At 45.0% G+C, this 26,116-nt stretch overlaps 1 protein-coding gene across 14 annotated transcripts in view; it reads left to right on the top strand.

Annotated features, from left to right (window-relative positions):
- Positions 1 to 19,342, top strand: part of herc2 (HECT and RLD domain containing E3 ubiquitin protein ligase 2) — a 241,926-nt gene extending 222,584 nt beyond the window's left edge. For 12 of the 14 annotated variants that reach the window (XM_078222434.1, XM_078222433.1, XM_078222442.1 and 9 more), the window contains 8 exons: positions 173 to 256; positions 3,623 to 3,764; positions 5,811 to 6,005; positions 7,276 to 7,388; positions 11,046 to 11,236; positions 11,890 to 11,995; positions 16,456 to 16,668; positions 18,156 to 19,342. In XM_078222434.1, coding sequence (XP_078078560.1) covers positions 173 to 256; positions 3,623 to 3,764; positions 5,811 to 6,005; positions 7,276 to 7,388; positions 11,046 to 11,236; positions 11,890 to 11,995; positions 16,456 to 16,668; positions 18,156 to 18,428 — 1,317 coding nt within the window. In that variant the 3' untranslated portion in view covers positions 18,429 to 19,342. The remainder of the gene's footprint in view (positions 1 to 172; positions 257 to 3,622; positions 3,765 to 5,810; positions 6,006 to 7,275; positions 7,389 to 11,045; positions 11,237 to 11,889; positions 11,996 to 16,455; positions 16,669 to 18,155) is intronic. The other 2 variants (XM_078222444.1, XM_078222443.1) reach the window with 1 other exon arrangement.
- Positions 19,343 to 26,116: the final 6,774 nt, after the last annotated feature.

Raw genomic sequence — 26,116 nt, 5'->3', positions numbered from 1 at the left:
TAAGTATTTGAAAAGGGAAGAACGTAAGAGGTTAGTGAAGAACTAACATGGGGGCAGTGACTGAAACACAGTATTTTAATGCCATGATTTGAGTGGGAACAACATTTATGAAGTCTATTTCCTGAGGCACAGGATCTAGCAGTGTTCGAACCACTTCTTCATTTTATTGCAGGAGGCTGCTTTCCGCAAGGTAGTCCAGGCGACAATGGTCCGGGATCGACAGCACGGACCTGTTGTGGAGCTTAACAGAATCCAGGTACGATCATGCAGCAAACTGTCCAGTGAAACTTTAAAACTGGAAGCTTGACCTTATTGCTGCTGCTCTTGATGTTTATACCTTAAGGATATGCGAGCCATGCATTTAGGCAATGGCACATGATTACATTTAATCAGGTTCTTCTTTTACATTGAATAAGTGATGTTTGGCTCCCAATCTAAATTTCAGTTTTTGTGGTTGAATAACATTCTGTCGAAGAAGGTTGCTTTTGTTTTTCAATGAGTTTAGACATTAATGTGGTCGGACAGCTGATTCTTTCCTTCCATTTTGCAACCAGCACCAGTTACATCTTTTGATCTGAATTGCTGAGGACATTGACGTGTGTTCTTGTGTTTAGCTACTGCTGTTTCAGAAGTCCGTAAGATGCTCAGTTTTTAATTGTGATAAAGAATGCTTCTAACTAAGAAACCTGGTAAAATGGAAGTGGAAGATCAGAAGGATCTTGGCGTCTGAGTTCATAGGACGCTTAAAGCAGCTGTGCAGGTTGAGGCTGTGGTTAAGGCGGCGTATGGTGTACTGGCCTTCATCAATCGAGGAATTGAGTTTAGGAGTCGTGAGATAATGTTGCAGCTATATAAGACCCTGGTCAGACCACACTTGGAGTACTGTGCTCAGTTCTGGTCGCCTCATTACAGGAAGGATGTGGAAGCCATAGAAAGAGTGCAGAGGAGATTTACAAGGATGTTGCCTGGGTTGAGGAGCATGCCTTATGAAGATAGGTTGAGTGAGCTCGGCCTTTTCTCCTTGGAGAGACGAAGGATGAGGGGTGACCTGATAGAGGTGTATAAGATGTTGAGAGGTATTGATCGAGTGGATAGTCGGAGGCTTTTTCCCAGGGCTGAAATGGTTGCCACAAGAGGACATAGGTTTAAGGTGCTGGGGAGTAGGTACAGAGGAGATGTCAGGGGTAAGTGTTTCACTCAGAGGGTGGTGGATGCGTGGAATGGGCTGCCAGCAACGGTGGTGGAGGTGGATTCGATAGGGTCTTTTAAGAGACTTTTAGATAAGTACATGGAACTTAGTAAGATAGAGGGTTACAGGTAAGCCTAGTAATCGCTAAGGTTTTATCATCTGGAAAACGATTATTAAGTACAATCAAGTTGAGATTAGATTTAAGGAAGTAATTTTTCAATACTTCAAATCCATGGGCTGGTGTTTAGAACCATAAAATCCTACAGTGCTTAGGGAGGCCATTCGGCCCATTTAGTCTGCACCGACCTTAATCCCACCCAGACCCTAACCCCGTGCATTTACCCTAGTTAGTCCCCCTGACGCTAAGGGAGATTTAGCATGGCCAATCAACCTAACTCGCACACCTTTGGACTGTGGGAGGAGCACCCGGAGGAAACCCATGCAGACACGGGGAGAACGTACAAACTTCACACAATCACCCAAGGCCAGAATCGAACCCAGTCCCTGGTGCTATAAGGCAGCAGTGCTAACCACTGTGCCACTGTGCTGCCCTGGATCTGATATTCCTTGGGTTTTCATCATACTTTGCTGGAACTAACTGAATTACATGAAACACTATTGGTCCTTAGTCTCTCCTGCTTAAAGTGCTTGCTACTCCAGGATCATCTTAGAAAACATCTCTGTCCTTTACCCACTACCAATTATCATTTTAACCCCCGTGTCCTACCCTCTGCCACCTACATCCTATATTGCACCAAATCCTATTGCCCATTTTCCTTGTGGTTGCTGACCTCTATTGGCTACATTTTGGCCCCCAAAAGCCTCAGATGCAAAATTCTCATCTTTGTGTCCAGATCCCTCCAGGACCTGGACCTCCCTCCACCATTTCTCCAGCTCTGTAGCCATCATTGTCAACTCTAGCCTCTTGTGCAACCTAAAATCCCTTCACCCCTCCTTTGTCCAGTGTGCCTTTATCCTTCCAAGCAATGAGTTCTGAAGTTGTTAACTCCTCTATCTCTCCTTCTTTAATGTGCCCAGCTGTTTACCGAAACTTTGAGTTACACATCCTCATATCATGCTTGGCTGAGTGTTGACTTGCGTCTGATTAAGCTTTTGTGAAGCAGTTTGGAATGCTTTTCTGCAATAAAGACACTATGTATAAATGCAAGTTCACGTTTACAACCATTTGAACTTTCCATTGACTGTTTCATATCAAATCGGCTTAATTTGTTTTGCAACGCTGAAATTTTTATATGACGCCTCATGTATCGCGCATGTACGTCAGCCACAGTTCAGATGGTAGCACTTTCGGCTTTGTCCAAAAGCTATGAATTCTCATCCCATTTCCCAGGCTCAAACTCAAGGGTTAAGGCTGACACTTCAATGCAGTACTGTGGGATTGCTGCACTGTCGGAGCTGCTGTTTTCCAGATAAGACATTAAACTGATGCCCTGTCAGCCTCCTCAGGTGGATGTACTATTTCAAAGAAGAGCATTGCAGTTATCCCCAGTGCCCTGACCAATATGTATCTCTCCATTGGCATTACTAATAATGGATTATCTGGTCATTATCATATTGTTGTTTGTGGAAGCTTGCTGTATTGGCTATGTTTCTGCATTACACCACTTAAAAAAAAAGCACTTCATTACCTGTAAAGTGCTTTGAAATGACGTGGGGTTGAAAAGCTCTTTTTAAATACAAGTCTTTTTTGTATATAGAGGTGCATCTCAGAACATTTTTCAAGGGGGAGAAGAGATGGACATTAAGAAGGGTGTGAAGGTAGAGAACATAGAAGTATGGTTAAAGAGATTGCTGTTAAAAGCCTAGCTGTAATCAGAGAGTAAGGCCAGATAGTTTTGGACCATGGTTTCAGAGGACAATAATATAGGGTGGGATTTTCCGGCCGTGCTCACCCCAAAACCGGAAAATCCCACCCAAGGTCAACGGACGTTTGCGTGGTCCACCCCCCCCGCTACAATTCACATGGCAGGTGGGATGGGAAAATTCCCCCCCCCACCCCCCCCATAGTGGCTGGAAGATTATCTTATGGCGTGGGAGCAAGCAGTCAAGCCATGTCCAAGCAGTGTAAACCATTACGTGAGGCTGAGAAGTTTTTACACGTTGGATGCACTCATGTTGTGGAGGTACCTTGAACACATTTCACTGAAGTACAGGGAGCCAGTGCAGCTTATTGAGAGCAGGGATTATAGACGTGTGGGTGCAGGCTTGGATCGCAGAGTTCTCACTTGGCTGAAATTTATAAAGGGTGCAGGCAAGTGAGGAGAAGATTGCAGGAACCGACCCCCCAAGGGCGGCATTTGTTGCCCATCCCTAATTGCCCTTGAACTTAATGGTTCACCAGGTCATTACAGTGAGCAGTTAAAAATCAATCACATTTCTTCATTGGTGCTTCAATTTTATCTTTGTCTTTAGGTCAAACGTTCCAGAAGTAAAGGAGGATTGGCAGGTCCTGATGGCACAAAGTCTGTTTTTGGTCAGATGTGCGCTAAGATGAGCTCGCTCAGTCCTGATAGCTTATTGCTCCCTCACCGAGTCTGGAAAGTCAAGTTTGTCGGTACGTTTATTTATGTAACTAACTTTATGCTTCTTCATTATTTGTGGGAGACAGGTGAGGAGAGGGAGATGAAATGATTTTTCCTCCATTCTTTCCTTGATGGTATTTTTAAACTTCTATTCATCCAATGACTCTGTCTACACTTCCCACTGCCTCGGAAAAGCAGCCAGCATAATCAAGGACCCCACGCACCCCGGACATTCTCTCTTCCGTCATCTTCTGTCAGGAAAAATATACAAAAGTCTGAGGTCACGTACCAGCCGACTCGAGACCAGCTTCTTCCCTGCTGCCGTCAGACTTTTGAACGGACTTACCTCGCCTTGATCTTTCCCTACACCCTAGCTATGACCGAAACACGACACTCTGCACTCTCTCCTTTCCTTCTCTATGAACGGTATGCTTTGTCTGTATAGCGCGCAAGAAACAATACTTTTTGCTGTATCCCGATACATGTGACAATCAATCAAATCAAAAGATCTTTTGTTGTCGATGAAGCCAGCTTCCAGTGCAGTGGGAGCCCAAGAAAGTGATTGTAATATGCCAACCTCGGGCAGGAGTTTCCAGTTTTGTGGTGAGCACGGCTGGAAAATCCCATCCAAAGTGCTGGAAAAACTCAGCAGATCCGACAGCATCTGTGACGAGAGAAACAGAGTTAATGTTTCGAGTGTAATATGGCTCCTGTCCGGAGCATTTTAACCTCACTTCTAGATATATGCAGCTGGTATCCAAATGGATTTGAGTCCAGTCCTCAACCAGCTCGCACCTTGACCTCGTGCAATGTTGAATTATTTTTCTGTCCCAGTTGTTTCATTTAAAATCACCATCTTGTACTGTGGTTTTATTAGCAATTAGAATCAGTGACTTTCATATCTTAGTGCTTGAGGATGCAGTTTTTCCTGCCTCCCACCACCACCTTATCAAGGCACGGCTAATGCTACTTGAGATTTCATGGACTTCTGGTACTTCGACCTAAGTGTTCAATCTCCATAAGTGTGCTTTTATTGCGAGTGCAGTAAACCATTTACTGGAAAGCAGTAATCTTGACCTGCCTAATATCCACATGTGCACTTTCACCGCACATTGCTGTATTGTAACTGGGTGAGTGCCTAGACTGATTGACTTGTCCCTACACCTTTTTTGTAATGGTCCAAGGGTGATTGGAGATATTTGTAGCATCTTAACTGCCTTTCCAGCTGAGATTAGCTCATCGAGGATAACACTGGTGATTCTTTGGCCAAGGCTTAATGCAGCATCAAGATGTGCAACCTGAGCCATTTCGGGAGTTAGGTAAGGAGGTGTAGGGGGACATCTCTGACAAAATTGGTGCCATGCTTCCATTATTCTCAAGAATTTTCATGAATGAACTTGGAATAATATTACTTTACTTAGTTGGAAAAAGAACTGACCAGGCAATAAAGAAGGGAGCTTCATCTCAGATGCTTGAACTAAAATATATATGAAAAGACAAAGAAATCTGGGACTTTGCACATTCTCCCAGTGGGTTTCCTCCGGGTGCTCCGGTTTCCTCCCACAGTCCAAAGATGTGCGGGTTAGGTTGATTGGCCATGCTAAATTGACCCCAGTGTCGGGGGATTAGTCGGGTAAAATGAGTGGGGTTGAGGGAATGGGGCCTGGGTGGGATTGTGATCAGTACAGACTCGATCGACCGAATGGCCTCATTCTGCACTGTAGGGATATTATGATTCTAGGAAATCTGAGTGAAATCTGGAGTTTTTAGATTGTGTTTACTTTCTCATTGACTTACCTACCTGTCTTTCTCTCTGCCTTCTTCGTTCCATGATCTGAGACGCTTGTATATGATAGGGTCAGAGAGGAGCACTAACTCAGATGGGCATCTGTGCCACAAAGCCCTTAAATTGACAGCATCGCTGGATGTTATTTGCTGTTGAATAATAATGTGCAGCTGTAGAGTTTGAACCATGTTCTTTGTCACTGATGTCTTCCATTAGCATGTGAAATTTACCAAACATGTAACTTAATGATTTTAGTTGGTGAGGAAAAGTCACCTGCTGTTCTTTTGTTCAGGCGAGTCTGTGGATGATTGTGGCGGGGGTTACAGTGAATCGATTGCAGAGATGTGTGAAGAGCTCCAAAATGGCTTGACCCCGTTGTTGATTGTTACCCCAAATGGAAGGGATGAATCTGGCGCCAACCGGGACTGCTTTTTATTAAATCCAGCGGCCAAATCACTGCTGCACATGAACATGTTCAGGTTTCTAGGTATGTGGCTTACTAACCCAGCTTTATTCATATGACTTTGTGAGTTTTCAACCTTTTTTTAAACCATGCGTGCATGCAAATTCAAACAACAAGTGTTCTTGATAGTCCCATGAGTAAATGCGAAATCCATAGGAACACTAGACTATGCAGCCAAGAAAGTCTGCATATTTGAGTTTCATGTTTTCACCTGGGGAAAGAGGTAGTGGCATTACAATTGCTACACTTTCTGCTTGCTACATGAGTGGCTGTCAGTGCGAGATACTGCTCCTGATCTCTGTCCACTGATGTTAAAGATGTGCCCATGCTGGTTGAGACTGGGACAAGGTGTGGATGAATAGCCAACTGGCACTTACCATCAAGAACACACAGATGATGTCAGATGCTAGCTGGTGGTGGTCCTCATTGGATCTGACTCCACTGCAATGGAGTCCTGTGCAGCACAGTGGTTAGCACTGCTGCCTCACAGCACCAGGGACCCGGGTTCGATTCCCGGCTTGGGCCACTGTTTGTGTGGGGTCTACATGTTATCCCCATGTCTGCGTGGGTTTCCTCTGGGTGCCCCGGTTTCCTCCCACACTCTGAAAGATGTGCTGGTTAGAGTCATAAAATCCCTACAGTACTGAAGGATACCATTGGGCCCATCCAGTCTGCACCGATCACATCCCAATCAGACCTTATTCATAATGACCCCACACATTTCCCCTGCTAATCCCCCTGACACTAGAGTCAATTTAGCATGGCCAATCAACCTAACCTGCACTTTTTTGGAGTATGGAAGAAAACCGGAGCACCCGGAGGAAAACCACGCAGACACTGGGAGAATGTGCAAACTCCACACAGACAGCGACCCGAGGCCGGAATTGGGCCCGGGACTCTGGCGCTGTGAGGCAGCAGAGCTGGCCACGCTAAATTCTCCCTCAGTGTATCCAAACAGACGCCAGAGTGTGGCGACTAGGGGATTTTCACAGTAAATTCATTGCAGTGTTAACGTAGGCCTACTTGTGATTAATTCGTAGAAAATAAATCTCTTGGGAATCTAAAGATTCTTAATTTATGCAAGATCAGAATCACTCCATTTTGTTTTTAACTTTTAATGACCTTTCAGAAAGTGAGTACTAAATTTTGTACCATGCTGTTGGATCCAGTATTTGTGGCAGACATGTGACACTGTCTATGGAACATTTAAATGAAACAATTGAGAATGGGGCACTTTCTTACTGTTTTGTGATCTATTTTATCCTGAAACTTTCCATTGTGCTCTCTATTGCAGGTGTGCTTTTAGGCATTGCTATTCGTACTGGCAGCCCCCTGAGTCTCAATTTGGCTGAACCTGTGTGGAAACAGCTGGCAGGAATGAATCTAACAATTGCTGACTTGAGCGAGGTACGTTCTGACATGTCAACCGATGTACGTTTGTTACATAAGTGAACGCATTTTAAAGACTATTTTTTGGTTGTAGTGACCTCTCTGCCTTTGAGAACGACTACCCCCTCTTTACCTCCCTTTCTTTTCCCAAATTCCTCCCTGCAATTTCATGTTCAGAGTTACAATTGCCATTTCTTGTTTTGGTTATGGTGCATCACCCCTCCCCATCATCTTTGCAGCCTTTGATAAAGTAACTGCATCATCATCCTCCAAAACCTCTTCTCTGTTTAGCGCTGTGGGCTGGTCTGGCTTTATTACACTTCTACTCTTTAATATGATATAATATGATATACTCTTTAATATGATTTAATAAATTTAATATACTCTTTCACATGAGGACGGCCTCAACCGGGATCTTGGGTTCATGTCACACTATCTGTAACCCCCACAACTTGCCTGGACTTGCAAAATCTCACTGGCTGTCCTGTCTGGAGACAATACACATCTCTTTAACCTGTGCTTAATGCTCTCTCCACTCACATTGTCTGTACCTTTAAGACTTGATTAGCTGTAAAGACTTGCATTCCAATCATTATTCATTATTCTGTAAATTTAGTTTGTGTCTTTATATGCCCTGTTTGCTGTTTGTTAGCAGATCTCCCACTCACCTGACGAAGGAGCAGCGCTCCGAAAGCTAACAAACCTGTTGGACTTTAACCTGGTGTTGTTAGACTCCTTACTGTGTTTACTCTTTAATATAGCCAGGGCAATCAGCAATGGCTTTGCATCCTCTCTCTGCGATGCCCCACAGATTTTTCTCAGTTGCCACCATTATGCTCGTCGTAGAGCCCAATAATTTTTAAAAAGAGAAATTTGAACTTCCAGTTAAACTGAAAGGATAACATGAAAGATTTCACGTTTTAAAAAGTTTACTGTAACAAACAGACTAAATGCACTACTGACTAAACACCATTCTTATAGGCAACTTATGCTTGGAAGTATAGAGCAGAAATTTTAATGCAACCAAAAACCCACTATCGGGTACATTGTACTTTAAGTAGATATTCAATTCTCCCAGAATTAGATAAAAATGGCTCTCCTGAGGGTCTACTTGTTAGCCAGGTAACTTCTAATCATAGAACTGTCCTTTGTATCACTGGAGATCCTCCCTCTTGCCCAAGTTAGGCTAATCTTCCAGCTTTGTTTTAATGCCTCTTAAATTCGGTCTTTTCAATCCGAGCAAGAGCTTCACTCGCATTCCAGCACAGTGAATTATGAAGGTCTTTGGTCTCTACCTGCTCTCTCTCACTCTTGCTCTCTTGTGTCTGCATTGTAACTTAGACCGTTAGTGTCTCAAAGCCCATTTCCACGGCAATATGAATCACATGGGTTTTGTATTCAGGTAGAAATGCTGATTGGCTATCCTTGAGAGCCCAACTGTTTCTCTTCTTGGGACTAAATGGACAGTTTAAAACACAACTGTTTACAACATGACGTTGTCAACGTTTTTGGAACTTTGGAGACCAATCCTATCCACTGTTAGATCACAAGCTGCTGCCATTGTTTCCAATCCTAAAAGCTTTGCACCTTCCCAGTAAAACAATCTGAGCCTCTTTAATTTCTAACTATCAAATCACCCAGGTTTGCTGTCAGGCAGACTTCAGGATGGGTCACATGACCCACATTCATTTTGTTTCCTTGCATTAAAGACACAGTCCCAGAATATAACCATGTTATTAACCTCACAATTGTAACACATTACCCACTCCATCAGCATTATTAGTCTGCTTGTCTGGCATGCAGTCTTAGATGAGCTGCAAGTTCCTCCATTTAAACCACTGACCATATAAGCCATTGTCATCGCCCCTGCCAGAAAGCAGAGTTGGTATAAAAGGCACATTTTTAGTTTGGCAAGCTGTAATGAGTGGAATGCCACAGGGACACGGGGATTAGTGATGGTGCCTTAATTATTTACAATATATATTAGTGACTTGAATGAAGGAAATGGCTACGTTGTAGCCCAGGGTTGTCCAACATTTGGTCCCTGGGCCAGAATCCACCCACCAAAGGCTTCTATCAAGCCTGCCAACCAGACTCAAATCCCAATGATTGACTGAAATTATACATTGACTGATATTAGGGGTGGCACGGTAGCACAGTGGTTAATACTGCTGCTTCACAGCTCCAGAAACCTGGGTTCGATTCCCGGCTTGGGTCACTGTCTGTGTGGAGTTTACACATTTTCCTCGTGTCTGCGTGGGTTTCCTCCGGGTGCTCCGGTTTCCTCCCACAGTCCAAAGATGTGCGGGTTAGGTTGATTGGCCATGCTAAAAATTGCCCTTAGTGTCCTGAGATGCGTAGGTTAGAGGGATTAGTGGGTAAATATGTAGGGATATGGGGGTAGGGCCTGGGTGGGATTGTGGTCGGTGCAGACTCGATGGGCCGAATGGCCTCTTTCTGTACTGTAGGGTTTCTATGATTTCTATGAAAGTGGCTCTGTCGCCAGGAATTTGGAGGACCAATATGCCTCCGGGAGCTATCCCAGCATTCCTTCTCATAAATGCCCAGGCATGTCTCTGGTTGGCCAACACTGCATTTGACTTCTAAGCCCTCTTTGACCCTGAACTTAGCTTCTGAATTCTGTATCCTTTCTAAAACAGGGATCGCTTGCTTCCGTCTCCGTAACATCATCCATTTCTGCCCCACCTCAGTCTGTCTCCTGCTGAAGCCCTCATCCGCGACTTTGCCGTCTCTAATGCCCCAACTAGCTAGTCTTCCGTACTCCACCCTGCTTAAAATTCAGCTCACCTAAAACCCTGCTACCCAGACCCAAATCCTGCTCACATTGGCTCTTGACCCCAAATTTAAAATTTTCACCTTCTGCAATTAATTTCTACAATCATTTCCATCTCTGTAACTTCAGCAGTCCTGATGTGGAGATGCCGGCGTTGGACTGGGGTAAGCAGAGTAAGAAGTCTCACAACACCAGGTTAAAGTCCAACAGGTTTATTTGGTAGCAAATACCATAAGCTTTCGGAGCGCTGCCCCTTCGTCAGATGGAGTGGATATCTGTTCTCCAACAGTGCACAGAGACACAGAAATCAAGTTACTGTAACTTGATTTCTGTGTCTCTGTGCACTGTTGGAGAACAGATATCCACTCCATCTGACGAAGGGGCAGCGCTCCGAAAGCTTATGGTATTTACTACCAAATAAACCTGTTGGACTTTAATCTGGTGTTGTGAGACTTCTTACTGTACTTCACCAGTCCCGCAGGCCTCATGAAGGCTCTGTCTTCTAGTTTACACACCCCACTATTTTTATGCAGCATTGGCAATTGTACCTTCAACTATTTTGGCCCTGAACTTTAGAATTTCCTTCCTAAACGCCTCGGTCTCATCACCTCTCTCCTCCTTTAAACCCACTTTTTGAAATCCCAATACATTTGACCGAGCTTTCACTCACCCCTTCTAATATCGCCTTCTTTGACCCAGTGTCAATTTTCATCTGATGCTTATATGCAATTCCTTAGCTTTTTGTTTACAGGAAAGGGACTACATATATATATATATATATGTATATATGTGTGTATATATTATATATGCAAGTTGTTATGCATTAATGCTCTGGATGCCTGTGAAGAAAATGTAATTTTAGCCCATGTTCTTACACCTAGGTTGACAAAGACTTTATTCCTGGGCTCATGTACATCAGAGATAATGAAGCCACGGCTGAGGAATTTGAGGCCATGGCTTTGCCCTTCACAGTGCCAAATGCGAGTGGTCAAGATATTCAACTGAGCTCCAAGCACTCGCATATTGTTTTGGAGAACAGGGCTGAGTATGTTAGGCTGGCCATAAACTACAGGTAAAGTGAATCATTCAGTAGTATTGCCTTTCCCCAGGCATATCTTGCAGTGACTTACCGAGTTTATAATCATCTCTAGTATTGTAGTCATGCGTGATCACTGCACCATAAGATGTTGCTATTGCATTATTTTAAGGAGCTAAAAGTTGTGTTTAATAAACAATTCCAGTAAAAGTAGCGCTCTGCTCACTGAGTTATAAGGTTCCAGGGTCATGTCCCACTCCAGTGTTTGAGCAAGGCTGACACTCCAATACACTGAGGCGGTGCTGTACTTCTGGAGGTGCCTTCCTTCCGATGAGATGGAGAACGGAGATCCCACCTATCTGCTTGGGTGAATGTAAATGATCCCATTGCACCATCTCAAAGATGAGCAGTGGACTTCTCCCCTGTGTGCTGGGGTCAATATTTATCCCTCGATCAACGTCGCAGAAACAGATTATCTCATCATTATCACATTGCTGTTTGGTGGAAGTTTTCTGTCTGTAAATAGGCTGCCGTGTTTTCTACATTATAAAAGCGACTGCACTTCAAAGGGTTTAATGGGCTAGAAAGTGCCTCGGGATGTGCCATTGCGAGAAGTGTTGTATAAATACAAGCCTTTCTTTCTTTCTAAAAATATCTTTTCTCATTTGGCGTTCTTTGTTTTGTTGCAGGCTGCATGAATTTGATGAGCAGGTTGCTGCTGTCCGGGAGGGGATGGCCAGAGTAGTCCCAGTGCCTCTTCTTTCTCTCTTCACTGGTTACGAGCTGGAAACGATGGTACTTTATTCCTTCCGACAGAGTCTAAACATCTATCTCTTGCCAGGAGTGGGCAGTATGTGGTTAAGATATTGGATGGAGTTTTTCTAAAAACTTAGGGGTGTGCTCTGCGCCATCATAGAATCATAGAAACCCTACAGTGCAGAAGGAGGCCATTCGGCCCATCGAGTCTGCACCGACCACAATCCCACCCAGACCCTACCCCCACATATTTACCCGCTAACCTACGCATCTCAGGACTCTAAGGGGCAATTTTTAACCTGGCCAATCAACCTAACCCGCACATCTTTGGACTGTGGGAGGAAACCGGAGCACCCGGAGGAAACCCACACAGACACGAGGAGAATGTGCAAACTCCACACAGACAGTGACCCGAGCCGGGAATCGAACCCGGGACCCTGGAGCTGTGAAGCAGCAGTGCTAACCACTGTGCTACCGTGCCGCCTCATTGTGAGGGGCAGGGCCTAAAGTCACCAGCAAGCCCAACTCCACAGAGATGAGGGTGCCCCAATTTCGAAACCACTTTAAAGACCCCTCCCCCATCATCACCGGGCAACGCAGTGGCACAGTGGTTAGCACTGCTGCCTCACAGCGCCAGGGACCCGGGTTCGATCCCCGGCTTGGGTCACTGTCTGTCCGGAGTCTGCACATTCTCTACGTGTCTGCGTGGGTTTCCTCCGGGTGCTCCGGTTTCCTCCCACAGTCCGAAAGACATGCTGGTTAGGTGCATTGGCCATGCTAAATTCTCCTTCAGTGTACCCGAACAGGTGTTGGAGTGTGGCGACTAGGGGATTTTCACAGTAACTTCATTACTTGAGACATGAATAAATAAGTAAACTTTAAAATACCGGCATCGCCCCCTCCCCAATCGCTGGCATTAGGTTTTCAGAGCATCTTCAGGGCAGTGTGCTGTCATGTCCCTGACCACCCAGGGGGCTACATCGGCCTCCGAGCCCCCCGGCATGGTCATCACGCTGGTCTCTGTTTTTGGAAGCCAGTAGTGATTCCCACCGGCATTACATCCCGGCTTGGATCACTGTCTGTGCGGAGTCTGCATGTCCTTCCCTGTTCTGTGTGGATTTCCTCCCACGTCTGACGTTCCGGATGATACGGTGTTAAGCTGGTTTTGAATATTTAAATATATTTAAATGAATGGTAATCAGGTTCACACCCTTGCTGGCCGTGAACCTGATGATGATGTCAGCGGGGGAGCAGGGTAGATCTCACTCTTGAGACCTCGCCCCCCCGCCGGCCCAGCGCAAATCCCGTTCTGGCTCTCTCGCGAGAGTTTCCGGCCAAAGTGAGGCTGGAAACTTGCTTCCATTTTGCTTTCAATTGGTGGGGGTTGTAGTTTGAATCAACTAGAGACGGGGAGGAAAGTGGAGTTGAGGCCATGATCTGATCAGCCATGATCTTCATGAATGGTACAGCAGGCTAGAGGGGCCAAATGGCCTACTCCTGTTTCTTATGTTGAAACAAAAAATTGAATGCGGACCTTCCAATCCGTGATATTGTTAAAACCGATTGTCAGTTTGTGCTAGCTTTGTGAATAACCTAATGGGCTGGATTTAGTGGTAGGAAAATGGGTCCTGAAAACTGGAGAGAGAATCCATTTCGGCGGTCAGCAGGGACTGGGCTACATCTCGGTAGTGGCAGTCACTTAATTAATCCCTATTAAGGATGGCCACATGTCCCCAAGAGCTGCCAACTATTATTTAGTATTTATCTATTAGTGTCACAAGTAGGCTTACATTAACACTGCAATGAAGTTACTTTGAAAATCCCCTAGTTGCCACACTCCGGCAGCTGTTCGGGTACACTGAGGGCGAATTTAGCCAATGCACCTAACCAGCGTGGCTTTCGGACTGTGGGAGGAAACCCACGCAAGCAGGGGAAGAACATACAGACTCCGCACAAACAGTGATCCAAACCGGGAATCGAACCCAGGTCCCTGGTGCTGTGAGGCAGCAGTGCTAACCACTGTGCCACCATGCCACCCATCAATCAAGTGATGGCAGCTTAGCAATAGCATTGGGAGTGGGAGGGGCCACTGCTAGGGCTACAGCAGAAGCAGGAGGACATGCTCCCTCATAAACAGGTAAGTGATGATGGGGATTGTCTGTAAGGCAGGAATGTGGAGGCTGGTGGGATGCAGAAAAGTGCAGAAAAGATTTACTAGGATGCTACCGGGACTTGATGATTTGAGTTATAAGGAGAGGCTGGATAGACTGGGACTTTTTTCTCTGGAGCGTAGGAGGCTGAGGGGTGATCTTATAGAGATCTATAAAATAATGAAGGGCATAGATCAGCTAGATAGGCAATATCTTTTCCCAATGGTAGGGGAGTCTAAAACTAGAGGACATAGGTTTAAGGGGAGAGATACAAAAGGATCCAGAGGGGCAGGTTTTTCACACAGTGGGTGGTGAGTGTCTGTAACAAGCTGCCAGAGGTAGTAGTAGAGGCAGGTTGAATTTTGTCTTTTTTAAAAGCATTTAGACAGTTGCATGAGTAAGGTGGGTATAGAGGGATATGGGCCAAACGCAGGCAATTGGGACTAGCTTAGGGTTTTTTTTTAAAAAGGGACGGCATGGACAAGATGGGCCGAAGGGCCTGTTTCCATGCTGTAAACCTCTATGACCTGGCAAGGAGGGGTGTGATTTGTTAGGGAAGTCGATGCCATTGCTGTATGTTGGTCATTGCTCTGGGGGACACTTCTTTGGATTAAAATGTGCCTGGGAAAGAGGACCCCTCCTTCTGGTGTCCGTCCGGAGGATGCCAGGGCTTATGTGGCTGCCTATCCACACAGCGAACCACCAGCCCCCGACCCAACTGCCCCACTTAGTTAAGTGCCAGTGGAGAAAGGAAGAGGCCCTTAATTGGTCATTTAAGTGGTTTATTTGGGCCTCTGCCATGAAAGGCCATCCACCACCTTCTCCACTGTGGGCAAAGTGTCGTGGCAGCGAGAGGGCGATAGACATGCCACCCCCAACCTTCCCCTAGCTTTTTTATGAGCTCTTCCATCCTGTCCCCAAAAGGTGGGAAAATCCAGCCCAATGGGATTGAGGGTGATTTAGTGGTTTGGATCAGGAATTGGCTAGCTGTAAGAAAGCAAAGGGTGGTGGTTGATGGGAAATATTCATCCTGGAGTTCAGTTACTAGTGGTGTACCGCAAGGATCTGTTTTGGGGCCACTGCTGTTTGTCATTTTTATTAATGACTTGGATGAGGGCGTGGAAGGATGGATTAGTAAATTTGCAGATGACACTAAAGTCGGTGGAGTTGTAGACAGTGCGGAGGGAAGTGGCAGGTTACAGAGGGACAAAGATAAGCTGCAGAGCTGGGCTGAGAGGTGGCAAATGGAGTTTAATGCGGAAAAGTGTGAGGTGATTCACTTTGGAAGGAGTAACAGGAATACAGAGTACTGGGCTAATGGTAAGATACTTGGTAGTGTGGATGAACAGAGGGATCTGGGTGTCCATGTGCATAGATCCCTGAAAGTTGGCACCCAGGTTGATAGGGTTGTTAAGAAGGCGTACGGTGTGTTAGCTTTTATTGGTAGAGGGATTGTGTTTCGGAGCCAGGAGGTCATGCTGCAACTGTACAAAACTCTGGTGCGGCCGCATTTGGAGTATTGTGTACAGTTCTGGTCGCCGTATTATAGGAAAGATGTGGAAGTGTTGGAAAGGGTGCAGAGGAGATTTACCAGGATGTTGCCTGGTATGGTGGAAAAATCGTATGAGGAAAGGCTGAGGGGCTTGAGGTTGTTTTCGTTAGAGAGAAGAAGGTTAAGAGGTGACTTAATAGAGGCATACAAGATGATAGGATTAGATAGGGTGGATAGTGAGAGCCTTTTTCCTCTGATGGTGTTGGCTAGCACGAGGGGACATAGCTTTAAATTGAGTGGTGAGAGATATAGGACAGATGTTAGAGGTAGGTTCTTTACTCAGAGAGTAGTAAGGGCATGGAATGCCCTGCCTGCAGCAATGGTGGACTCGTCAACGTTGAGAGCGTTCAAGTGGTTATTGGATAAACATATGGATGATATTGGAATAGTGTAGATTAGAAGGGCTTTAGATTGGTTCCACTGGTCGGCGCAACATCGAGGGCCGAAGGGCCTGTACTGCGCTGTAATGTTCTATGTTCTAATGTGTCAATCCCTCATCAGTTGCTGTGAATGAAATTCGATTATCTGCAGATTTGTAGAAACACACAGCTCTGGCCTCTAATTGAATATATTTTAAGGTCTGGTATCTAGTCGAGATCCAGGGAGGGGAAGTCCAGCAGTAAGAATATTTTTTTTATCGCAAGAGTTTTAAAAAATAATTAAACTTTTTTTGTGGTCAGAAGTCAAATGTCAATATAAACTTTTGAACTGTTTGCATTATCAATATTAAAGTAGTAAGCTATGGAAAAGACTTGATAAATTTGATGGTGTATTCTGTCCTTTGTAATGTTTTACAGGTATGCGGAAGTCCTGATATTCCACTGCATCTTTTAAAGTCTGTAGCCACGTACAAAGGAATAGAACCGAATGCTCCATTAATTCAGTGGTTCTGGGAGGTGATGGAATCCTTCTCCAACACTGAGCGCTCCCTCTTTCTACGTTTTGTGTGGGGCCGTACACGACTGCCGAGGACAATTGCCGACTTCCGAGGGCGGGATTTTGTCATTCAGGTATTACCAGTTGATAAAGATAAAGTTTGATGATGGTCCAGAGGTGCTTAGCGCTTCTTATTTCAGTGTCAACTGTGGCTCAGTTAGTAGCATTCTCACCTCTGGGCCAGATAGTTGAGCACAAAAATCCTCGCTGACACTCTAGCGCAGTACGGAGGGAGTGTTGGACTATCGAGTTATTGGCTGGAAAATAACCTTGGCTACAATGCTGCCTCCACCAGCAGCCGAGGGCCAGGCTCCCCCCACTTGAAGAATGATGGACATAGGTGGAGGGCTGTCGCTGCTTGTGGACATGTAACTCAGCATGAGAAATCTTCTCTTTGAGGAAAAGGGACCAAGGAGAGAAATTAAAACAGAAAATGGTAGAGGAAGATCCTTTGAATGTGGAGGGCTGGTGGGATGAAAAGTGTGGACAAGAGTAACTCCAGCATAGTTGGAGGGCGGCATGGTAGCACAGTGGTTAGCACTGCTGCTTCACAGCTCCAGGGACCTGGGTTCGATTCCCGGCTTGGGTCACTGTCTGTGTGGAGTTTGCACATTCTCCTCGTGGCTGCGTGGGTTTCCTCCGGGCGCTCTGGTTTCCTCCCACAGTCCAAAGATGTGGGGGTTAGGTTGATTGGCCATGCTAAATTGCCCCTTAGTGTCCTGAGATGCGTAGGTTAGAGGGATTAGTGGGTAAAATGTGTAGGGATATGGGGGTAGTGCATGGGTGGGATTGTGGTCGGTGCAGACTCGATGGGCCGAATGGCCTCTTTCTGTACTGTAGGGTTTCTATGAATATTCTATGAATATTCTATGAAAAAAGTTCTGGGAGGGAGGAAGGAGAAAGGCTGAGGGGGAAAAGTGCGAGAGATGGGTCGGACATGGTTGACGGCTCTGTCAACAACAGTGGGATGAAACCATGTTTCAGGGGGAAAAAAAGACATATATCAGAGTGCCATTTTGGAAGGTAGCATCATCGGAACAGACGTGGTGGAGAAACTGGGCGAATGGGATGGAGTTCTTTGTCGAAAGCAGGGTTTGAGGAGGTGTAGAGGTAGGTGTTGGAGTCGGTGGGCTTGTAGTAAATATTGGTAGACAGTCAATCACCAGAAATGGAGACAGAGAAGTCAAGGAAAGAAAGAGAAGCATCAGAGATGGACGATGTGAAGGTAGAGAGTGGTGGAAATCGAAAGCAAAGTTGTTAAATTTTTCCAGGTCCAGATGAGAGCAGGAAGTGACACAATACAGTCATTGATGTAACGGAAAAGTTGTGGGAGGGAGCCTGATTAGGGCTGGAACAAGGACCTCTCCACATACCCCACAACATGGGCGTAACTGTGGCCCATGTTGGCACCCATAGTCGCACCTTTTATTTGGAGGAAGCTAAGGAGAGAGAGGTTGGAGAAAATTAAAACCTGAACGTCCTTAAATAGGACAACTGGTTGTGATGGGGTATTGGTTTGATTTTCTGGTTAATGTTGGCTTTGTTTCATTACTTGTGGCAGGTGCTGGACAAGTACAACCCTCCAGACCACTTCCTTCCCGAGTCCTACACTTGTTTCTTCTTGCTGAAGTTGCCCAGATACTCGTGCAAACAGGTGTTGGAGGAAAAGCTGAAGTACGCTATTCATTTCTGCAAATCGATCGACACAGATGATTACGCTCGCATTGCACTGACTGGAGAGCCAGCCGCTGACGACAGCAGCGACGACTCTGACAACGAAGACGCAGACTCTTTTGCGTCCGATTCCACACAAGACTACTTAACAGGCCATTAGAGACGGGAGCAAAAGAAGAAATTGGACTTGAGATCAAGCAGCACCTTTTTGGGTGTACGTCTGGGGGCAACAACATCGTCGAAATATGCTGCAGGAACTTCAGTTCTCTTCAAAGAACAAAAATGTTAGAATAATGTGGAAAATTTAGAGTTCTCAGAACCACGGCGGACAAATGTAATTATTTATTGCTTACCATAGCTGGCTAATAATTTAGAGCCAATGTGTAATTTAGAATATGGTACTTTATCCCTCACAGACTCCAAGGCGTATGTTTTGTTTGGTGAGGTTTTACTTTTGTTGCACAATGCTACACGACCATACACACACACACACACACAACACACACAATTAGATTTGCGAGCCTCTTGTTTGTGTTTACTAACTTTTTTTAAAAAATGTCTTTTAGTCCAGAGGTAATATAGCAACATGAAGTAGCACCCAAAATGAGTCTCTTCAGTCTTTTCACTGTGGTAGGGTGCGATGTCAAGTTGTTTGGGGGGCTCAAAATAATTGTTGTGTTATGTGCATTCCCCCCCCCCCCCCCCCGCCTCCGCCCCCGCTGTATATTGAGATAATGTGCAACAACTGAAATAGTATAAATACAATGTAAGCTGACTTTATTAGCCGTGTTTGTTTATATGACAGTGAACATTTTGAATGTTGTATCATTTAAAGTTCAATATTCTTAAAAAAACCCAGTAAGAACACATTTCAAATCGTCTCAACTCTTATTACTTTAGTTTTTCTTTTCCTGAAATTTTAATATTCTGCTAAATGTGCACAGATTAACTCCACTGTAAGGTATGAAGGCAGCCATTCAACAATGTACATAATTTGATAATTGTACCATGTATACACATGAGGTAAAGTCATTCATTTTCTTGTGAATAAAACATTGGTTTAAACAAATTGAATCGATTCCCAATTCTTAATCTGTGATCGTCCGCATTGCTGTTGTTAGTCCCGCAGATTGACGTCACTGGCAAGGCTTTTAATGGAATTTATTTTATTCAAGAACAATAAGCAAGCTCTTTTGTCTATTGAGTCTGCAGCACCATTTCGATAGCCGTGTAACACCTACCGAGGTGTCAGCGGTGACTAACTTTCCAGTGCGGGACTGAGAGTGCTGGTTATTGTTTTCCCCCTCAATCACCATCACCAAAAGTGGATTATCTGATCGTTATCACATTGCTGTTTGTGAGACTTTACTGTGCACAATGATAGAAATAGATAGATACACTTTCAGATAGACACACTTCCAGCATGATCGCACTTCTCAATTAATTCATCAGTTGTGAGGTTCTTTAGGACGCACCGAAATCCTGAAAGGTGCCATGTAAATGCAATTTTTTCCTTTTTATTTTCTTCTATTTCCTTGCCAATTCTCCATTTCCCATAAATAAAAGCAAATTGCTGCAGAAGCTGGACAAAGGGTCACCTGGACTGGAAACGTCCACACTTTTCTCTCACAGATGCTGCCAGATCATCTGAGATTTTCCAGCATTTTCTCTTTTGCTCTCCATTTCCCATAATGCCCTTTGAAACACACAAATTCCTTTTAAATCTTTGGCTGCCTAGAATGGTGTGTCCTACACTATCATGATACTTTGTGTGAAGGTTTTTTTTAAAAAAAATGTATTTTTAACAGGTATAGCTCGATGCCCTTTCTAATCCCGTTCCTCAGTCACCCCTTTATGACAAACGTGACAGGACCCGACCCCGGTGCCTGTTCCCTCTGAGCTTCTCATCCATCACTAAGACCACTTTCACCTTTCCGGTGTTCCCCACCTTGTTTCAAGCCTGAACCTGAACACTTCTAGGTTTGTTTCTCTGCTGCCCTCCTTGTTGACTTCGCCGCCACAAACACTTACTGTCAGCCATGGCTCAGTTGGTAGCGGTCTCCTGTCTGAGTCAGAAGATTGTAGTTTCAAATCCTGCTTCAGGATTTGCATACAGAAATCTAGCCTGGCGCCCCAGTGCTGTATTAACTGTGCTGGACAGCCAGAGAGTAAGTCTTTCGGATGGGGCATTAAAGTGAAGTCTCATCTGTCCTCTGAGGTGGATGCAAAAGATCCCATAGTATTTTTAAGTGGAAAAGAGGAGTTATCTCCAGTGTCATGGCCAATATTTATTTCTCATTTAACATCTCAAAAAAAGACTAGCTGTTTGCTGTGCGCAAATCAATTGATCAATTTTCAACATGTAGGACTTCAAAGAATGTACTTGATCACTTTGGGACAGAGTCTTGAGTGGTGCTATATAATTTTTATTCATTGGATGTTAGGTATTATTGCTCATCTCTGTGGGTATTTTAAGAGTCAACCACATTGCTGTGGATCTGTAGTCACATGTAGGCCAGACCAGGTAAGGGCGGAAGATTTCCTTCCCTAAAGGATATTCGTGAACCAGATGGGCTTTTACAACAATCGACAATGGTTTCATGGTCATCAGTAGACCATTAATTCCAGATTTTTATTGGATTCCGATTTCACCCTCTGCTGGGATGGGATTTGAACCTGGGTTCTGTGGATTACGAGTCCAGCGACAGTACCACTACACCACCGCCTCCCCATAAAAGCAAGTCTTTCTTTCTTATGCAAAACCCAGCTATCTGTATTCTGTGTGGCTGCAATCGCTCCTGTTTCTCACTGATCTATATTTGTTTCTTCCGCTCCCCCCCATCCCCCCCATCTATTACATTTAAGACACATTGTTCTTGTGTGCAGTTCAGTCCGCAGCCTTGTCCCATCCTTTTGCTGTGTCCTCCTTCGACCTTGTATCCCTTCTTGCATCCTTTGGTTCCCTTGGCCTATTGTCCATACCTCTTCCCCTTTTCTTGCCACTGGTCACAGAAGGTTAAGTTGTCTTGGCTCAGCTCTGCCTAAAGTCCTCAGTCTTCCATTCCCTCTACTTCAGAAAAAACCTCCTCAAGCTGCATATATCAAGCTCCGAGTGATCACTCCCAACTGTTGCCCTATCACCTGGCATCCGTTCTTTTATTCCTTTCTTTTTTTTCTCTACTGTTCCCTAATGTAAAGCACTGAGCGATGTTTGTAAATTAATTGCACAGTTAGAGAATCAGTCATAAACTCAAAAACACAGAAAGAAGTCATTTGACAGTGTATCTAAGATAGCTTTTTAAAGAGCTATCCAAATAGTATGACAATGGTTGTGACTAGTGTCTAATTACCAAACTCTTTATTTTTCTCTCGGGAGGGTCAACATATCGAGACTATTCAGTATATTGTCGGCTTCAGAAGCAAGTCAACCTTTCAGTCGCAGCCTTGATGAATGATACCAGAGTAAGATGAGGTCTGAAATGTTCCAGGGCATTGTTAAGTTAATTGCCAACCTAAATTAACAGTAGAATTTGGTAGTTTTAAGGTCCTGAAAGACGCGATCAAAAAGGGCGGCATGGTGGCACAATGGTCAGCACTGCTGCCTCACAACGCCAGGGACCCGGGTTTGATTCCCGGCTGGGGTCACAGTCTGCTCATTCTCCCCGTGTCTGCGTGGGTTTCCTCCAGATGCTCTGGTTTCTGCCCTCAGTCTGAAAGACGTGCTGGTTAGGTGCATCAGCTGTGCTAAATTCTCCCTCACTGTACCCGAACAGGCGCTGGCCAGAGTGTGGCGAGTCGGGGATTTTCACAGTAATTTCATTGCAGTGTTAATGTAAGCCTATTTGTGACATTAACAAATAAACTTTAAAATGGTTCATTGGAGCTGCCTGTGATCCCCAAGTTTTGTAAATGGAGACCTTTGCATTCTCGGTCACAGTCTTTTTCTAGAACTGCCCTTCACCTCTGAACTGTTGAGTATTTTCATGGGGTTTATGAAGCTTCACTCCAGAGGCATAGTCAGAGAATGATGCAGTGCAGAGGGCAGCCTTCTGGCTTGTTGTGCTTATGCTGCCTTGTTGGTAGAACTATCCAATTCATCATCACTCCCCTGTCCATTCCTCAGAACCCTGTCATTTAGTTTTCCTTCAAGTATTTATCCTCTTTTGAATGCTGCTATTTAATATGCTTCCATAATCCCTTCAGAGTATTCCAGATCACACCAATTTGTTCTTTTTTTCAAAAGAATGTTCCCACACGTCACCTCTGGTTTCTTTATCTCTCATCTGAAATCTGTGGCTTCTGGTTACTGACCCTTCTGCCAATCATAGAATGCCTACAATGCAGAAGGAGACCATTTGGCTCATCGGACCTCCACCTAGGCTCACCCCATAATTCCACGTATTTACCCTGCTAATCCCCCTAACTATCATGGGTCACTAAGGGCAATTTAGCATAGCCAATCAACCCAACCTGCAAATCTTTGGAGTGTGGGAGGAAACCGGAGCACCCAGAGGCTACCAACGCAGACACGGGGAGAACGTGCAGACTGCAAACAGACAATCAACCTGAAGCTGGAATTGAACCTGGGTCCCTGGAGCTGTGAGGCAGCAGTGCTAACCACATTGGCTAGGGCCCACCTGGAGAATCCTGTTCAGTTTTGAGCACCACTTGTTACAAAGGATGTCAAAGATGCAAAGAAGGTGCAGAGGAGATTGGTAACAAGCATGAGATGCTTCAGTTATGTGGAAACTGGAGAAGCCCAAATGGAATCTGTTTCTCTTATTTGCTCCATTAAAACCTCACATGGATTTGATCACCTCATCAAATTTCCTCTCAACTCTCTCTGCTCTAAACAGAACAATCCCAGCTTCTCCAATCTCCACATAACTGAAGCATCTCATCCCTGCTGCCAATCTCCTCAGCACCTTTGCATCTTTGACATCCTTTGCAACAGATGGTGCTCTAAACTAAACAGGGTTCTCTAGGTGGCCATAGCCAATCTCATATAAGAATTTCCATATTTATAAATCCTTATAACACACTGGGGAGGGCCCACCTGGTGTATCCTGTTCAGTTTTGACAACCACATATTGGGAAGGATGGCAAAGTTGTTTGGCATAACTTCCTTCCTTTTATACTCTATATTAATAAAGCCAAGGTTCCCATTTTTAGCAAGTCTTCTCAACTTGTCCTGCCATCTTCAAGGATTGATGCACATTAATCTCTTGCCCTACACCCCTTTTAAGATTGTACCATTCAGTTCACATTTCCTCTCCCTATTTCTCCTACCAAAACCTATCCCAATAAATGGTAACTGATGGCCGAAAGTCCTTCATGTTCGTAATGACAACAAAGATGCCATTTTACAGCAAGTAGCTGCTCTGAGGAAGCCTCTTAACCATGTGTCAGATTATGCTGTGATCTATTTAAATGTACTCGTCATTTAGTGAAGTTTATTTTTTTCTCAATCTCTGACATAAGGAAAACCAAAGAGTGACCTGATATCATTGAGCCAAAATCTGAATTGAACCAGCCATTCAATCTGGATTTAATCAAGTCCAGTTTAAGTTTAAGTTTATTTATTATTGTCACAAGTAGGCTTACATTAACACTGCAATGAAGTTACTGTGAAAATCCCCTAGTCGCCACACTCCGGCACCTGTTCGGGTACACTGAGGGAGAATTTAGCGTGGCCAATGCACCCAACCAACACATCTTTCAGACTGTGGGAGGAAACCAGAGCCTCTGGAGGAAAACCCACACAGACACAAGGAGAACATGCAGACTCCGCACAGACAGTGACCCAAGTCAATGACAGTGACACATCTGATGTGGGTTTGTCAACATTTTCTGCCAAACAAGGCAGAATCTCAGGTATCTGAGAGCTGAATAATTTAATACAATGGCTCAGAATTTGATGAAGAGCAGCTTGTGGTGTCTGCCTTTAGTGAGATTTGCTCCTACACATTCACTAGGGTGGCACAGTCCAAAGATGTGCGGGTTAGGTTGATTGGCCATGGTAAATTTACTCTAAAATGAGGGGATTAGTAGGGTAAATATGTGGAGTTAAAGGAATAGGGCCTGGGTGGGATTGTGGTCGGTGCAGACTTGATGGGCCGAATGGCCTCCTTCTGCACTGGAGGGATTCTATGAATCAATGAATCAGGGAAGAGGGACTTCAGTGATGTGGATAGACTGGGAGCCTGGAACTTGTCCAGCTATGTGTATTCAAGACTCAGACTCAGGTCATGAAGGGATACAGGGGATAGTGCAGGAAAATAGTGTTAAAGTAGAACATCAGCCCTGATCTCAGTGAATGATGGCGCAGGCTCGAAGGGCTGAATGGCTCCTGCTCCTATTTCTTAGGTCTGCAGAATGGAGAACGTTGAGGGGGAAACTTGATAAAGATGTTCATTGTTTTCACTGGCAGTAATTCTGGTAACTAGAAGATGCAAATTTAAGATAATTGGTTGGTTAAAAAGAAAATCCAGGGGGAGTGAGAAGTACATTTATGTAAGAGTTATAGAGCGGGATGTCCGGCCGTGCTCGCCCCAAGGCTGGAAAATTCTGTCCGACGTCAATGGACCTTTAGCATGGTTCGTGTCCCGCCTGCTATGATTACCATGGCGGGCAGGGCGGGAAGATTCCACCCATAAACTCTAAATTTCTTATCTGAAAAGGTGATGGAAGCAGATTCACAATAACTTTCAGGAGGGAATGAAATACCTGAAAAGGAACTAAATACCTTAATTAAATTATAGAAATAGAAATCATAGAAACCCTACAGTACCCTTCGGCCCATCGAGTCTGCACCGACCACAATCCCACCCAGACCCTACCCCCATATCCCTACATATTTTGCCTGCTAATCCCCCTAACCTACGCATCCCAGGACACTAAGGGGTAATTTTAGCATGGCCAATCAACCTAACCCGCACATCTTTGGACTGTGGGAGGAAACCGGAGCACCCGGAGGAAACCCACGCAGACACGAGGAGAATGTGCAAACTCCACACAGACAGTCACCCTGAAAAGGAGAAATTTGTAGGGCTGTGATCTAGGAGCAAGGCTGTAGGACTAAGTGAATAACTCTTTCAAAATGCTGCCACAAACACTGCCTTACACGCTGCATGATTCTTGAAGCTGCCAACTCTTTCGAAACTTACTATTCTCTTACATTCACTGTTAGTTGTAATGGACGACTTTGTATTCCTTATATTGCAACAGTCCAGAATTTTCCATTGCTCAGGTGGGTGCATGTGCTCAACACGGAAGCGTATGAAACCGCGTGAAAAGATATTGGGCACGTGTCCCGATGCTGCACATGCGCACGGTATTTCAGTTTCAGTGGGCATACACGTGCGAGCCAGAAGTGCGCCCGTCGACAATTAAGCAGGCAATTAAGGGGCCAATCGAAAGCTATTACGTGTGGCCCGTCTACTTTTGGCGTTGGCGGGTGGGCCGATTCTGGGTGGCACGGTGGCACAGTGGGTGGCACTGCTGCCTCACAGCGCCAGGGACGTGGGTTCAATTTTGACCTCGGGTCACTGTCTGTGCGGAGTTTGCACTTTCTCCCCGTGTCTGCGTGGATTTCCTCCGGGTGATCCGGTTTCTTCCCACACTCCAAAGATGTGCTAAATTGACCCTAGTGTCAGGGGGACGAGCAGGGTAAGTATGTGCGGTTATGGGGATAGGGCCTGGGTGGGATTGTTGTCAGTGCAGACTTGATGGGCCGAATGGCCTTTTTCTGCCAGGCCATTTGGCCCATCAAGTTTGCACTGTAGGGATTCTATGATTAGCCAGGCGGCCTTTCTGTTTTAGCCGCAACCTCAATCCAGGGCAGGATAA

The sequence above is a fragment of the Mustelus asterias genome, chromosome 10 (assembly GCF_964213995.1).
Source record: "Mustelus asterias chromosome 10, sMusAst1.hap1.1, whole genome shotgun sequence".
In the NCBI taxonomy this organism is placed as follows: domain Eukaryota; kingdom Metazoa; phylum Chordata; class Chondrichthyes; order Carcharhiniformes; family Triakidae; genus Mustelus; species Mustelus asterias.
Note: the sequence above shows the minus strand (reverse complement) of the source record. Positions and strands in the feature narration are given on the sequence as shown.